Here is a 17,555-nt window from a genome sequence, read left to right on the forward strand (position 1 = left end):
CAGTCTTCTTTCCTCCCATTTTGCCCCTTAATTTGCTCATATTTAGGGGGACAGTCCTGAGTTTACAGGAGATGCCTCTGCAGAAGTTAGTGTTGGTACCCCTGCATCAGTGGGTGTGGAGACAGTGAGACAGGTTGGGAGGTTGCCATAGGATGTATAGGGAGAGAATATAGAAACTCTAAAGCTTTGCTGGGGAAAAACTGTTATTTTCTTTTTTAGTGCTCTCCAGGAGGCCACCTATATGCCTCTCATCCTCTTCCTGCTGCAGGATAGCCTTTTGTTTGATGAGATCTTGATAAGCCTGGGCTCAAAGTGTCCTTTTCAGGGCAGGTAGAAGAAGTCCTTCAGTGTATGTTGCTGGGTACTTCTTACAGTAGTATGTTGTGCTGATATCCTGGGTCAGCACTCAGAACCTCTTCTGAATAAGCAATACTTTCAATAACTTAGGTAGAACTAATGAGATTGGACACTCTGGGAGGTAAGGAGCTATCTAGCTGGGCATCTCAAATGCCCATTGCAAATATTGGCTGGACACATATTTTAATTGAGAACATCTTCTTTCCCGAGGATTTCACGTGGTTGTGATCAGAGCTGCATAAAGGACTAAGTAGGAAACACCAGCCTTTGAGGGGAGGGGAAAAGTGTGCAGATGTAAAATCTCTAAGGTGCAGAAAAGGTGAGGAATCGATGACATGAGGTTTGGTGAAACTAAGTGTGATTGAATGTTTTGACCCCATGCAATATTTGCCACTTGCAGTGCTTTGTCCCTTATACAGGCCATGGAGTTATTCACTGGTATTTCAGAATACAGTTTCTATGAAAGATGCCTCCTAAATAAAGCTGTATTGATTCAAAGACAAGGAATAAACATTGCATTGCATGAAAAAGGGAAAGGAAATGCTGGTTGAGAATCAGGACCTCAGAAAAGGATTTGAGGCTGGAAATAGAGTTACCTGTCGATTAACATCAAATGCTAACATAAAAACAAACATGGCAAAATAACTTTTGGTGGAGAAAGGAACAGAACTTTCCTCATAACTAAAGGAAGAAAAGTCCTGGTGCTGTCTCTACCCCTTAGGACCCAGCATAGCAACTAAAGGATGTGAATGATACAGGAGACATGAAGTCCCAAGCTGTCATTGTGTGTTACTGTCCTCCACTGAGGGGAAAATGAGTGAGGGGACAGGAGCCCAGGGAACTAGAGGTGCTTTTGCCTTTGTGCATAGAATATCCTGGAACTGCCCTTACCCTGGGAGTTTGATGCTCTTCCACTCATTTCACTTTGTGAAGTACCAGGTGTTCCTGACAGCTACTTGGTGCTGATTTCTAAGTCTTAGTCCCATTTGATGACCCTCTGATTGGCATTGTGGACTGAATACATATTTCTCATACCCAGTCTTTGCTGTTCTAGCTCCAGTGGCAGACAAGGAAAGGAAAGTAATTTCTGATCTCCCCTAAGGTAGGTGTTACAGATTACATATTCTCCTGTACAGGTAAGAAGAAACAAGTCAAGACCTTGACACAACTTTAAATTCCTTCTATTCTTATGCTCCTGCCCTTTCCTACCTATGTGTGCTGTACATGTGTGTACAAAGACAAATGATATTCTGGGCATCACTCCAATAAACAACCTCTTTGTACCAAAGAACAACAAAACCTATAAGCTTTCACATGCAAGTCATATTGCCTGGGGTAAGACTGAGAGCATGATGGGAATAGCTGAGCTGGTGAAGAATAGCCAAGGAAGGATGTGATTTTCTGAGCTGGCCAGCAGGTGCCATGTAAGACACCAGGGATCTCTTGGTGTCATGGGGTCACCTATGTCAAAACAAAACAAAAATTGATGAAGTTAATCTGCATGAGGGGAAGTCTGATGTAGAATTAAAATCTGTCTCAGTGAAGGAGAAAATAGCCAGGGAAAGGCTGGAATAGCTACACACTGAGCTTCAGAGGCTATTATTCAACAGTCTCCTTTGGCAAATGAGATATGGTTGAACAAAATATAAAATGCCCCTAAAGTATGTGCCAGTGCACTCATGTCCTTTCTCACACATGCACCCAAGTATGTGTGAGCGGGGGGAGGCACCAAACCCAGCTCAGAAGAGGACATCCATTCTTTGTAGTTTCCAGGAGGGTGTTACAGCTGGCATTGCATCAGCCACTGGGGTTCAATACAGAAAAACTGTGATGTGCTTCTCAGCATCATGAAATCAGGAATTTGAAACTAAAACATCTCCTCTCTCCTAATGATATTAGCACTCCTACTAGCATTTGATTGTTATTGAATATAGTTCTGAAAAAGGCATTTTACTTGTGCTGCTTAGAACTGCTGCTTTATCTGCAGTTCTAAGGAATATCTGGTTTTAGGCTGTAAGACTTGATTTAGATCAAACGTGATGACAAATGGAAAGATAGAAGGAAAGTATTTACTGCTGTCTGGATCATAACTGCAATGGATTGCTTTCATAAGATGGCATGGTCCTCCTATAGCTGAAAAGGTGCAGAGAGGATATGATACAAGCTAAGACTAATTCACCACATCTGCCTTGCTCCTGCTAAGTCAGTAGGGTTCAGGCTGAGCATGAAATAAAAATTGCCATCTATTTTTGTGATCAACTGTGGATGTAATACAGAGCACGAAATCTGGGAAGGAGGTTACAAACCTGATAGAAAGCCCAAGGTACCCTTCACTGTAAGAAATACTCCAGCAGTGGAAGGAAAGCTTGAAGGCTTTTGCTTTAGGAAGGAAAGGGCTCTGGCATTGTAGGTAAAATGTTCAAGGGGCCCAAAACATTTCTCTATGAATGAGGGGTGCTCTGAGAGAACATGTCAGGCTTTCTGCCCTAAAGGCTCTGGGCTGCAGCATTTCAGGAAGCACAACCAAACTATGGTCAAAGTACTCCTTTTATTGCAACAGATCACAAGATGGTTTTTCAGCAGACATTCAATTATTGCACAAAATAGATGCTTGAGCATAACGGGAAGGTTCTTTTTTTAGACAAAGCTACTCTTGCCTTGGAACTCCTGTCATCAGAGAATGTATTTGTAGCAGCTGGCTACTCCTGCCTCTGCAGGCTTTTTGAATCTACATCAGACTTTCAAAAGTACAGGTTTATTTAAGTGTCTCTGAGATACTGGACTCTAATGTCAGACTAAAGTATGTAAGGTATTGCAGCACAGGTAAATAATAAATAGACCTTTCCAATGCTGTCACCTTCTTAAGAGGAACACTAAAATAATGGCATTCCTTTCTTTCTAAATTTATTGTCTATCAGTGACTGCCAGGTGAAATCCATTGGCTATACAAGGAGTGACAATTTACACTCCCACTACCCCTTCCTCGTTGCCCTCTGCCTCTCCAGCTGCCAGTGCCAGCCCTGGGCTTTCTGTCCTGGGAGCAGCCACCATCCTGGGGACTTCTCTCCAGCGCTGGAGCTGCCATGGCAGAGCAGCACACCCTCTGTTGCTCTCGACACTTCTGCACAGTCTGTGTGCTTGTCAGTCACTTTCAGGCTTCTCTTAAAATTTGGCAGTGGCTCTTTTCCCATGCTGAAGCCTCTGATTCAGGGAGCCATGTCCCTGTGCTTTGAGGGTCATGCTGGGACTGCCTGCCTGTGCTGCTCCAAGGGGATGCCCTGCTCACTTGCTAACCCACCACTGCCCTGAAAGAAGAACCATGTTTTCTATGGTTAGAAAATGAAAGAATTAACCTTTTCTTGGTTGTTCAGTTTTGTGCACCTTCCTTTCTTCAAGTATGTAGTTGGGATGCAGGGCATGTCCAAAACCTTCGTGTCCCATAAAATAGTCTATTAACTTAACTACAAACCTGCCAGGGATATGGCAAATCCATGACTAAATGCAAGTGGGCATCAGGATGAATGAGTGCAATGACAGTGCTGAGCAAGGCAGATCAATGTTGATCCAAGAAAGCAAGCCACCTGCAAGGTTCCTGTGGTAAACAGTGAGGTGTTTTAAGTAAAAGTATCCAAAAAGAAGTACCTGAAAGAGAACTAATGCAAAATCTCTTCAGTGATGGAAAATACAGAGCCTCTTGAATTCGCTCTATTGTTTGTGGAATTCAGCAGTAGAAACTGGTGTAGAGTTTGCATGGAATTGAAATGAAAAGATGTTTAAAGTATCTCCTGTAAGCCAAATCAAACCAGATTATTCGTTATAGTTATCATGCAAGTATATGTGTGTGTGCCTATCTCAGAATGTACTGATTATGTCTGGTATGTTAACATGAAAAAATACCATTGCAAAAGAAATCTCACTGCAAAGTCAATGTTTGTGTTCAACCTGAAATATTTTGCTCTGCTGATAGACCCAACGTGGGCTGAGTAGGCAGTTCTACAGCTGCTACTCCATGTCTGCATAGCTTCAGTTGTGCCACAACATAGGTACAAAATGGGCTGTCTCATCTGCAGCCACCCTGGAAGATAGATTGGGAAGTTAACTTGGGTTCAAGTGTCAAGGAAATAAAACCATCACTGTTTTCTGAGGCAGGGGCATCGCAGGCAATGGTGTGATAAGATAATTTTCTGTTGTCTCAAAGGTGACTATAAAAATGCCATCGGAGAGTTTCTGGTTTACTCTTTCTACCTTTGTATCTCAGAAAGTGAAAACTTTTTCAATCTGTCTCTATCATCAACAGTACAATTTCTGCTGTCATTTCTTATGTGACCATTTAATGGAGCTAAATCAGGGTGTTGGAAATCTAAGAGTCAATTTGCTGTGTTGCTGAGTCTATTTCTGTTTATTGCTATTGTACTGATTCCTCCAGGCAGAATCTCATTGGGTTGTTTGGATTCTTTCCTATTTAAACACATATAAAGGTAAGAGTAAATGGAATGGATTTGCATCCTGCTGAGTAAACCCATGCCTGCAGAAGGGCCTTTTCTTTCTCTGATATCTAATCCTTTCCTTTGGCAAAGTAAATAATGAGATACTTCTACAGATCTGATTAGGCCCTGAGACCCTTTTTAAATGACAGAAGATCAATACTATTACTAAATCCATTAAACAGTTCTTCACACTTCAGTTGTGCTCTCTCTAGGATATATGAGAAAGAACAGATGGATATTTTGGCTATTATATAGGAAATGCATGATAAAGCCTCTTCTTGTGTTACATTTTCTCTCCCTGGCTCCAAGCCATCCCTATTTCCAAGCTCCCCATCCCGTGAATGTGGCTCACATGTCAGAAATAGCCAGAGACCTGGGATACAGAAGGGATTTTGTCATTCAGTCTCCCAAGCCAGGTTTGAATCTATCAGTAGTACCTGGAAGTTCTGGTTGGTTGGTTGGTTATTTAATTCTGATGACAAATTGGCTGAAGTAGGTCTCAGTTTCTGGTTTAGTTTTTGATTTAGTGCCTGTTTTTTTGCTGATGCTCCAGCCTTTTGGTCATCTTCCTGGCCCTCCTCTGGACCTGCTCCAAGGCATGTGTGTCCTTCTTATACTGGGGACTCCACAGCTGGATGCAGTACTCCAGGTGGGGGGTAAAGAAAGCAGAGTAGAGAGGAATTCATTTTCATCCCAAGCCTAGGCAGAGAAAGCTTTTCCCGTGTGATTTGATGAAAAACAGAGGCAGCTCTAAAGCTTACACACTGCAGGCTGGGCTCTGGGAATGCTGGTATCTTTTTGCAAGCAGCAATCTGAAGCACAGGATCTCCTTCCAATTTTTAAAATTTTCTGCAGAAAACTTTGGTGTCCACAACATCTGTGGGGAATTAGCAGCTCTGCCCATTCCTCCTGTCAGGAAAGCCAGTATTGATATGACAAGATAGTGCATCCCAGTCAGTAGTACTTACTACTTCTAGAGCCCTATCAGTAATGGTAAGTACTAAAAAACTGGGAATACTGAATCTTCTTTCTCCACCAGAAATGGTTCCTCCAAATGAGTCCTTGAGTTTCTCAAAAGTTAAAGGCAAAGTGAAACAATAATTCAGAAAAGGAAGTATGCAACCCAACACACATCTGTGCTTGTCCATGCTCTGATGTCACCAGCAACCAACCTGAGAGCCCCATCTGCATCCTGCTCTCCACAACCACTCTGTAATTATGTCTCATTGTACATAATTTTTGTTCAACAACTTGCTGGCTGTTTTTCACATCAAATGAATTATTCAGCAGCAGACTCTGCTCTTAATCCTAATCACAGTAGCAGTAATATTTCATGCTCATAGGATCCTTTCAAAAGTATGCTGGAAATGTTATTTGTTGAGTTCTTCCATACTCTGCAACAGAAAATGGGGCTTGTTCAGTGAAGTGAGAAGTGGGGCTCAGAACAGCTCTCTGACATGGGCTAAGTGAGAGTGCAGAACTAGGAGACAAGTCCAGCCTCTACTACCCTACACAACTTTTCTTCCCCTCCGATCCACTTTCAACACTGTACCCAATCTGTCAGATCCTCAGCTACTCTAATTAGCATTATTTCCTTCAATGCCTTGGGGAGATACTGATATTTGTTTCTTACATGTTTATTAAAGACAGAAGCACTGGTTTGTGTGCATTCCAACTCCTGACCTACCAAGCCAAGTCCTTGGCTGCATACCCTTTCTCTTGCTAGGAAAGTGCAAACAGCAAGTCAGACATTCAGAATGTCTTTCTGGATGTCACTGAGCTACTCACTACCTGTGAGGAAAGAATAAAATCTATGAAGAGAAGCCAAGCCAAAATCTTCACTGAAATCACTACAAACTTCAATTAAGATTTTCTTCCTTTTTTTTCTCTTTTTTTTTTTTTTCTCCATCTTTCATCCTCAGTTTTCATTTCTGTTGAGGATCACCTGGTTTTCTGTTCATGGTCAGGTGCATGAGCTGCTAAAAAACCAAGACATACAGGAGATTTGGTAATTCAGATCTATGGGCTGCACTGCCTGTGACCTTTGCTTAGAAGGTTTTGAAAGAAACACAAATCTTCTTCCTGACTGGGGATGCTGGGGAAAGGGCTTGCAAGGTGTGGTGAATAACACTTGATTTTTGTGCCATTGGTTCTTCAATGTTCCAATCTTGCTCAGGCATTATTAATCCTGCTTATTTTGGAAGATCTGAATGTGCCTGATTCTGCAACATAAGTTAAAGGAGCAAGGAGTTGCTTTGCATGATGAAAGACACTGTTGAGTGATGATCCCAACAGCCTGTGACTCTCAGCTCTAAGTTGTTTTCGTAGCTGCTAAAAGCACTGCTGAGCTTGTGCAGTAGAACTTGTTAACAATGGCACAGAAGTGGAACAAGTATATTGATTTTTCCCCACCCAAAACCTCGTACTTTATGCTGAATCTTACTTTTGCTTCTTCTTAAAATTTGACCACATGCATCCTTTAAAAAGCAGAGTTGCAGATCTGTTTTTTCAATGGAAAAGGAATTGTGATGTCTGATTTTGTGGAATCTGACTGTTTCTCAGCCACATGGCATGCAATTCACTAAGGAATGTTGGCTGCAGGAATACAAAAGAACATGACAACAACATAGAAGAAAAACTGGAGTGGGTCAAAGCAGTCTGGGGTGAGACTTGAATGTGAATCAATAATGTCTTGCTAGCCCAGCGAATATGTAATGCAGCCTATCATATATCAGAAATAATTATCTGAAATAATGCTTCTGCTCTGTGTTGTGCAGGAAGGCCATAGCTAGAGAACTGTCCTGCTTTCAGCACTGCACTCCAATAAACATGTAAACCACCTGGAAGAAATTCAGAGGAGAATGAGTAGAACAAGCAAGGAGCCAGAAAACTTGCTGAGTGTAAGAAATCTTGATGGAAGGTGAAAGATCAGTCCTAGAGAAGAGCCTTTCACAAACATAATGACTTACTGCAAAGACAGAGAATAACTTTTTGATAGTATCTGCTGTAGCTGAAACAAGAAGTAATTAGTTTAAATCACTGCAAAGGAGACAAAGCTGTAGTAAGAACTCTCTTTTCATCTATGAAGGCAGTGATATTCTGTCATAGGAGGCTTATGAGAACAGGTTAGATAAACTAAACTCAGGAGCAGTTTAATTTGAGATGACCTAATTGCCTTAAGGTAATGGGGTGATGTACGTGCTCTCTTGAGGATCTTTTCAAGTCCTATTTTCAGAGCTGGTACTTCCTCAGATTTATGGTATGAGATGACATGGCTTGGTTTGGCTTGCTCATCATGAACAGAGCTGTGAAGTCCCTACAGGGCCTTTGTGTTTATACTGCTGATGAGTGAAAAGGAGAGATCTTATCTTTTATTAGACAGCCATCTTTCATTAGTGAAGTGAGTCCATCTGACATCACAAAGATGTAAACATCTGAGATCCCTAGAGTTCCACATCAGTCTGTAGACTAATAACAGGTGAAGTGGGACATGGCTGTCCCAGAACACAGAAAATAAGAAGGATGTCTCAACAACAGCATACGTCTTAGAAGGAGATTCATTGCTTGAGAAGAAAAATGGAGCTTATTTTATAATCAGAACCAGTACTGATGCTACTGTGGGGTTCTTCATGTTTCTGTTGATTTGAATTTTGACTGTGTGTTGTGGTTTAACCCCAGCCAGCAGCCAAGCCCCATGCAGCCGCTTGCTCACTCCCTCACCAGTGGATCAGGGAGAGAATTGGAAGGGTAAAAGGTAGAAAACCTCTGGACTGAGATAAAGACAGTTTAATAGGGAAAGCAGAGGCTGTTCACATAAGCAGAGCATAACAGGGAATTAACTGAGTGCTTCCCTTGGGCAGGCAGGTGTTCAGCCATCTCCAGAAGGGATGGGGCCCCATCACATGCAGCAGTGACTTGGGAAGACAAACACCATCACTCCAAATGCACCCCCGCTTCCTCTTTCTTCTCCCAACTTTATATACTGAGCATGATGTCACATGGTTTGGAATGTCCCTTTGGTCAGCTGGGGTCACCTGCCCTTGGCTGTGTCCCCTTCCAACCTCCCATGCACCCCCAGCTTCCTCACCAGTATGGCTGTACAAAAAGCAGAAAAGGTCCTGGCTCTGTGTAAGTCCTGCTCAGCAATAACAAAAATATCTCTACATCATCAACCCTGTGTTCAGCACAAATCCAAAACACATCCCCATACCAGCCACTATGAAAAAAATTAACTTGACCCCAGCTAAAACCAACACATTGTGTATGTGGTAAGTTTCAGGATTTTCCAAACTGAGAGTGTTGTATTCCCAACCCCTCATTTCTGAGAGTCAAGGCTGTGCAGTTACCTGTAAACTGCAGATTCAGACTCTATTCCTCTGTACAGCTTTTGGTCTTCTGTCATATGGAAATAATTTTCCGCACATCAGTCAAATCTCCCAGACTGACAGCCTGTTGAACAGCAACTTGAGCTTGCCAGGCTGAGTTGATAACTTGAGTTTGGGTTGCTGTGGCATGCTGGTTTGGTGATGCTCAAGGCAAGGTTTTCTCTTGCTCAGCTCTTCCATTTTGCTGGGCCACTGACAAAGTAACTATTTTTCTATGTTTATATGGAAGCCCTGTGTGACACAACAGCAGGCAGGATTGCCTGCCACAAACATTAAGAAATGAAAACCTGAGCCGTTCTGAGCTCCAAAAGAACCTTATGGGCTTTTACAGTTTATTTGCTGATGTTCAGAGTCCTTAATACTGAGGTTTTAAAGGGCATTTAGAAAGAGAGACAGTGTAGACCAAGCACCAAAGAGTGGGATAGTCAAAGCCCATGAGGTTGTTAGCAGTGGGGGTGTGTCAGTCAGCTGTCAGCCCTGGCTTTGTGACACCGCCCTGCAGCTTGGGGAGCTGATGTGAGGGCCCGGCCTCTGGACCATGAAAGGGTCACACATCTGTTCTGCTCAGCTGAGGCCAAGCACATTGTTTTTGTGAGCACCCGGGCTCATCCCCCGTATCTTGCTCAGGTAGAGGCCATCCAAAGGACCCCATGAAAGAGCTGGCATCTTGGCTTGTGTCCTTGGGCTCATATGCTCTCCCTGAGTTAATGCTCAGAGCCTGCCAAGAGGCAGCTGAGCCTCAAAGACAACCTACTGAATTTTCAGCAACTGTTAGTTTGGATCTAATTCAGCCCCAACAAAATGCAGGAGACCACCTCTGAGTGAGGAATATGCCATTTGTATGTGGCCATTTCTCTAACCAGAAGTTTGTAGGAGGTAATATGAGACAGCCTGGGGTTTATCTGCTGCCAAAAGTTTTGCTGCAATCCTGTACTGCTGCTGTGTGAAGTGGAGGAAGCCTGCAGAGGCTGTAGCTCTATCACCTGCTCTTTTCAGGGAGCCAAAAAACATGGTCCATCCTGCACATGGCTTTCCCCTGAGGCTGTTACAGGCCATGCTAAGCTGCTTTCTTTGGGCTGCCATCACGAAATAACACTGACAGCTAGACTGGCTGGCAACCATCCATTGTTGGTTAAATGAAAATCCTTTGTTCCCAACTGTAAATTCCCCACCTGTCTTTGCTAAGCAAAGTCAGAGAAACGGTCCATCTGTTTCATCCTGGATTATCTGAATATGTACTTTTCTCTTGTGGCCATTAAAGCACATTTGAAATTTAGTATCACATGCTAAGCAACATTTAGAACATGAGTCAAAGATGCTGGGGCAGGAAGAACCATGTGCAACTACATCTGAGTTTGGGCCACTGCTGAAGCAGAAGCATTGACAGCAATAGCTCCCCCTACCAAACTGGAACAGCAGCCTGCTTTTATGGACAACTGATATAAGGGCTGGAAATCGAAGTTATCAGGAAAATATCAGCCTTGGAAAAAAAGCTGTCATTTGCTTTGTTTCAGGGCTCAGAATAACTCTGTCCCCAAAACCATAATGAACATGGCTTACTATTTCCAGCTAATATAGCTCTTAAAATGATGGCCCTGTTATCCCTGTTCCCCCAGCCCTGATGGTGCTGTCATGTGCTAAGAAATACATCAGAATAAGGCATTTGGGCTGTCTCTTGGTTCACAATATTGAAAGCAGCACAAAGGCAAAAGAAAGGGATCAGGATTTAAAGGTCCAGCAGACAGCCACTCCCAAGGTCTCCTCCTTTTGTCCTCAGGGTGATACTGTCCTCAGTCTTCCTTCTTCTGTCTCCAGAGCCAGAGCTATGGTAGGGTCTGGTTACTCAGATGCCCAAATCCTACTAGGGTCAACTCTATCTTTTAATTTTTCTGCCACATTCTGTTTCTCTATTTCCTCTTCCATTTCACTCCTTGTGTCTCCCGTTCTAAAAACCCCTCTTCTGCCCTGGAGTCAGAGCTTCTGCCAGGTCCTTCAGACTTTCAGGTATGGGTATGTATCTATGTCTCTTTCTCCTCTGTTCCTTCTTCCATCTAAACTGTCCTTTGAGATACTCTCATTCTGCTTTCTTGCTCAAACAGGTTCCCAGACTCCAAACTGCATGTGCTTTTATTGATTTGTCAGGAGAGTTTTCACTCAGGCTGGCTTTCACATTCCATGAAGCTCTTGCTTCCCTTGGAATACCTTCTCCTTCCTCTCTCTCCATGGGGAGCATGTGTAAGCCACTATGTTCACAGCAGATTCATGGCCAGAGAAAAGCCTGCAGAACTGGTAACTGGTAACAGCAATAATTGGTAACCAAGCATTTGCCCTGCTCTCATTTCAAGAGTCAAGTAGTTGGGAAGAACATGTCAGAACTGGTTGAAGAAGAGCAGGTCCCGCTGTGAGATGGACTGGGCAGCAGGATGTGGTCAGGTTCAGCTTTGCCTGGTACATTTCTCCCCCTAGGGTTGCACCCCACGATACCTTTGTGCACCCACCCACATGCACGTTCACATATGCAGAGACTGAGGAGTGCCTCCATAAATGTTGGAAAAAAATCACTGGTTGAGATGATCTAGTATTAAATATCACTTCTGTTATTAGTAACCAGGTTTTTTTTTTTTTTTTTTTTGTTTTGAAATTATTTTTTTCTTGGCAGAATTCTTTATAGAAAGCTGTTCTGTCATCTTCAGTGTTCATATTTTGCATTTTAGATGTCAATACTACATGAAGTTAACACCAAATCTTTGCCGTAGTGAGGTAAACTGGGTCTAATACCAAAAATGTACAGTTTCAGATTAATCACAGTTTTGATTTGAAGCTCTGACAATAGACAAGAGAATATATGCTCATATGCTTCTGTTAGCTCTGAGGAGAAAATAGTACAATGCAGAGAGTACATGGGTGATTCACCCTCCCTCTGAGCTCATCTGCCATCTCCTCTGTAGGCTCTGGAGCACAACAGGGAGCTCTCTGAGTGCCTTGTGGATGGATTTACTGTGATCCCGGGCATTCTGCACCTGGGCACATGGAATCACTGAAGATCTGGTGGCAGTGCTTGTGTGAGAATTTGTGTTGGCTCCAAAGCCCCAGCCAAATTCCTCTTATTTCCTGATGCCCTTGCCAGTTCCACCTGGCTGCATTACAAATTATTTCCTAACCAGTGATGGGGAGCTGCCAGAGGTAGCTACCAGCTGGCACAGGCTCATGTTCCCTCCAGGCAAAATGTGGTGAAGGGGAGCCCTGTGGAAGGAAAAGCTGTGGAAGTAGGTTTTGCAGAGCTGCTGCTGTGTATAAGACTTGGCTAGCAGTAAAGGAAAAAAGGAGGCTGTGGTAGGGCCTGTGAAGCCTCTCTTGGAGAACAGCCATGGCTGAATATTGTCAAATATGTCCCCTTGTCTGTCATGTCACAACAGGTGCTTTCCAAAGGACAAGGAGTGAGCATGAAGGTAGAGTAAGACGGTAATTTCCTGGGCACTACACAGTCCGTTTATTTCCTGATTTCAACCACAACTGCCACTGGAAAGAGTTTCTGTAGGCACAGTTCTCTGGGCTGAACAGTTTGAGGCAGCCTGTGCTGTGACAGGGGGAGCACCTATCTCTGGGAAGCAAAGGAGAGGGAAGGTTTTCCCTTCCCTACATCTGTGGGACCACTTATATGCCCTTCCATCTCACAAGCTGCTAGCTGCCTCAAAGTTACATACTGCCACAGGTTTCTTCTTATGTTCTTATCATAAATGCATTAATTTACCTTCCTTGAGTTGCAGCTGTGGGAGGAGCCAGGACAGTGCCTTGTCTTTTCATCACTTTCACTGAGGCAGCATGAAGCTGTTGTTGTCAGGGGGAGGGTGGTAGAGCCTGCAGCACCTTAGTAACCTAGGAACTCCTCAAGAACAATCTCTGGAATCCACTTCTTACCAGCTGCAGTGATCTTAGTAATGGCTATGAAAATATGTGGACAGTATTAAGAAATGTGATCATTTACTGCACCTTCCCAAGCATCCCACATGGGGGGCATGTTAGCTCACCCCTCTTCCTCCTTATTTAAGTAACTCCTGCCCAAGCCTTTAAAATACTGTGCAGATCAAGAAATTTCACCATAGAAACTTGGGAAGAGCATCACTGTCATTCAGGGTGCAGGAGGAAAGGTGAATAAACAACCATAGAAGATAGATAGCCAGCAGGACCTGTGTGAATTTAGTTTGATTTCGCCTTCACCCAGTGTATACCCTCCCCTTTCCCTCCTCCTGGTCCTAGGAAAAAAGCAGATCAAAAGGGTGTCATCACGGGACTGAGCATAAAGAAAACAGATAAACCCTCTGGAGATGTGATGTGAGGCATGAGAACACAGCCACTCCTGGGCCTACTCAGTGTATTTTGGGGAAAGCATTTATGCAGATGAGGCTTGCAGAGGAATTCTGGGGAAGCTATGGAGATGCACAGCTAAAGGGGTTGCTCTGCACTCAAGACTCTCCTTTTCATCTTAGAGGCCCCTGGATTTCACTAGTAAGCAAGAATATCCAGACCTTTGTTTCCCATCCATTCCAGAAACTAGTCATATCCTCTCCCTAGTTTAAACAAAGACTTCTCCACCCCGTTCCAGCCACCTTTACCAACAGCAATTGCTAGCACATATTTGGAAAACTTCCACAGCCAGCATCTGTTTGTCCTCTCCTTGCACTTTCAAAAATGATTGTGCAGCAGGAAGGAAGCCTCCCCCTCTTTTGCCCCCTCCACGTGGAAAAATCACATCTAATCTTGCTGCCTTTTTTCCCTGCTGTGCATCCTGCCAAAACTGGGTGCTGTTATGAACTGCAAATAGTGTGTCTAAGCCTTTGGTCAGTTTTTTCTAGTTCAATTATCATTCTGCCCACGAACCTGGGTTTGGCTCATATTTTGCATCCCATGATCATCTCATCCCTGTCCTTTCACCCTCAGTTCCTGCTTGCTTTCCTACTGCTCTGCCTGGCACCTGCCATTTTGTTCCTGCTGTTTTACCATGAGATGGATGAATGGGCTCACTTCTCATTGCACTGAGGACATTTTGGCCCTGCTAGGTATAGGTAGGGGTGTGTGTTCATTCCCCTGTGTACTGCATGTTGACATACAGATTCGCCACCTGCCTGAGCTAAAGCTTTATTTACTTTTTTGGGGTTCCAGGATGTGTATCTTCCCATTGCTACTCGACTGCTCTGGAGAAACATACCATCAACTTGTAGTGGACACGGCTACCTCCAACAGTGTGTCTCCAACTCCCTACAACAAGGTCTGTGTAACTTGGGTAGAATTGGGTGGCCTCTGCCCACACCTCCACATCTGGCTGCTAAGGACCACTCACTGGAAAAGGTGTGTCCATAATTCTCTCAAACTCAGTGTCACTGCATGAAACAGTCCCAGACTCTGTTCCCTCTTTGGTGACTTAGTTCTTCCAGCCTCTGGTGTGAGTGTCACTGTTAACAGGTGTATGTAAGGACAACAGTCTTCTGAAAGAAAATAGGGTTTTGTATAGCACCTGAAGGGTCTCTGAAATATTTTTCTTATGCACATTCAAAAACTTCCCTCTTTTCTCTACCCTTTGCAGTGCTCTTGGAGGTAAAGATGCTTAAAACTGGGGAGACTGGAGCCTGCTGTGCCCTTTTTATATTACTATATACATGGCACTGATGCAGTGACAGTACGTCAGTGAAGCCATTGTGAGGGCTAAAATTGTTCCCAGACAAAATGACAGTCATGGCCGTACATCTCCAGTGGCTGGAGAATGCCCTTGCTCTTACATTAAGGTCATGAGTAACAAGCCTGTCTCTGCTTGCATGAGCTTTCCTGGGGCAGAGACTGTTTGCGTAGGTGGTGTCCTCTTCTGCATTGCCTGCAGGATGAATCCTCATTTCACTCCTAGTGAAGAGACACATGCAGCTGCAGGATGAACTGTCATCAGCAATATGAAGTAGGGGAGAGTGACCTCTATTTGAATATTTTGTGTGCTGTGATATATTTAGGAGATAGAAGACTGCATGTGCCTGAGAACCAGAATCTTACTAACGCAGTACTGGGTACATCTTACAGGCACCCAAGCACAGTTGGCTGTCCTGGCTGCTAGGGCACACCGTTGACTTATATTCAATTTGCCTTTTCTCTTGATGTTTCTCTAACAACTCTCTTGAATTTTGGCTGGAGAAAAATGTGGCCAGATACCACAGCTGGAATGTGAGATGCCATAGCCAACTGTCTGCAGATACCAGGTCTGCTGGAGCCAAAGCACATGGCACTTGGCCAAACTTTGCCTAGCTCTGTTTCAGTTTCTGTGTTTCAGCTGAGGGCCAAGTGAAATAATTCTGGCTACACTCACTTGACACTGACCACCATGGGATGAAACCACTCATGTCTATCCTGCAACTGGGAACATGTCCCTATGGGCCACTGCTGGGGCAAGTCATGCTGAGAATGTTTGTGGCACTTACTGATCCCATTATTGGCAGTTTCAGAAAATGGCCTTTGAGCAAAGGAGAAAGAGCTCTCAGAGAAGATCAAACTGCTGGAGGAGGTCTAAACAGGCCCTCTGGACTGCCAAATAGGCTCCAAAGCTGTTGGTCCTGCCCTGTTGTCAGCACCACATTCTCCTACAAAAGAAAAAAACAGGACACAGGAACAACCAACACAAGGTGGGAGAATCAAGACCTCAATCCAATGTACTAATAATACTTTGCACTGTACATCACTGTACTGTTACTTACAAACATTAACTGATACATCCTCACAACACCCCTGCGAGGTAGGGAAGTATTATTATCCCTAGTGTACAGATAGGGAAACCGAGGCACCAAGAGGCTAAAAGTGACTTGCCCAAGATCACATGGCAAGGCATTGGTAGAGCCAAGGTAAGAATGGAGACATCCCTTGTTCCCCACCCATGCTGACCCCTCCCTAGATAATGTTGCCTGTCTGGACATGGGGAACCGAAGAGGTTCCTTTGAAAAGCAATGCCCAGACTTGTTGCCTATGAATAATTTTTATTTGCCTTTAATGAATTATTTCACAGTTTTTCCCTTACACTGTACACCATGCTTTCACAGTCCATTCAGCGCTCTGTGGTGGCCCACAGCCTTCTCCTCTGGCACTGGGACAGCTCTGCAGGGGGTTCATAGGGTGCTCTGTGCTTTCATAAAGAGGATGTTTAGAAACAGTTTTCACTGACATTAGACTGGGAGCATGTGAGCTCTCACTGGAGGACCAGTAACACACACCGGAGAAGCAGGCAGAGGGAACTGATGGTAAAAAGGCATTTGCTGTTCCCTGTGGAATGACCAGCGGCTCTCTTGGTTTCTTAGCTCTTCCAAGCTCCAGTGATCACTCAGAGCAGAAACCCTCTGTCTCCAACTTGCCTGGTCAGGAAGTTGTTCTGGGGGTTGCTTCCCTAATAGGTAATAGGCAGTCAGTTCAGGACCAGGCAGGTCCCCCAGCATTGCCTACTCCAAGTGTGTGACACTGTCTGGGAACAAGGCTGGCTGTAGTTGTTGTGCTCTTTTGCCACGGGGAAGGGGTATTACCATGGTTGGCAAGCAGCCGTATCCAGCGTCCAAGTCTCTTTCATTTCAAAACTGGTATTCAATGAAGAGCAAGGGAGAGTGGATGGATAAGGAGATGAGGATGAGGCAGAGCAAATGGGAAAATCCACCAAATGAGCTTCTAGGAAGGAAATGTTCCCCCTTGGGCACTTCAGCTGAAGTGGCTTCATTTTCACAAGGTTTCCTTCTCTCTCTGGGAACATCTGCTGAGCTTCATCTCTGTCAGCTGGATGTATCGTATGACATTGGTATCTGCAGGGAAAGAACACACAGAGGTATGGTGGTTACACAGTTCCCTGTGGCAGACAGACAGAATGCACCCTCATCCCTGGTACATCACAGGGGAGCAGCACGGCTCCAGCGCTGTGTGCTGGAACAGCACCAGTTGGAAGGGGCACTGAACCAAACCCAGAACCTTTGGTTTTGGAGAGCGTGGTCTGATTTTACTCACCATCCCTTCTGCTCACATTATTGCCTCAGCTAGTTTTTACTTTCTCTCTGATGTCAGCACAGTTGAACTCACACAGCTGAAACTATCCAGGTCATCCTTTCCTGTATTTGTGGAATGACACACCTCTATTGGCTTCTCTTCCTGCAGTACCTGCAGGAAAGCCCCTAAAGGCATTTTGTGTACGGTTATGCTCTGCCTTTTCACTCTCCCACTCTGTTTACAGCCTATTCTACTCTTTTCACATTTTTCCATGTTGAATAGAATTGGGAAGAGCATCCTTCACATTGACTTGTACCCCTTCTTCCCTTAAATT

At 44.2% G+C, this 17,555-nt stretch overlaps 1 protein-coding gene across 1 annotated transcript in view; it reads right to left on the minus strand.

The window, feature by feature from the left end:
• Nucleotides 1-15,889: 15,889 nt before the first annotated feature.
• TTC9 (tetratricopeptide repeat domain 9) overlaps nt 15,890-17,555 on the minus strand; it is a 28,205-nt gene continuing 26,539 nt past the window's right edge. Inside the window, exon 3 of the mRNA XM_059475384.1 lies at nt 15,890-17,043. Within this exon, the coding sequence (XP_059331367.1) occupies nt 16,964-17,043 (80 nt within the window). The 3' untranslated portion in view covers nt 15,890-16,963. The remainder of the gene's footprint in view (nt 17,044-17,555) is intronic.

This window comes from Ammospiza nelsoni, chromosome 6 (assembly GCF_027579445.1).
Source record: "Ammospiza nelsoni isolate bAmmNel1 chromosome 6, bAmmNel1.pri, whole genome shotgun sequence".
NCBI classification, from domain to species: domain Eukaryota; kingdom Metazoa; phylum Chordata; class Aves; order Passeriformes; family Passerellidae; genus Ammospiza; species Ammospiza nelsoni.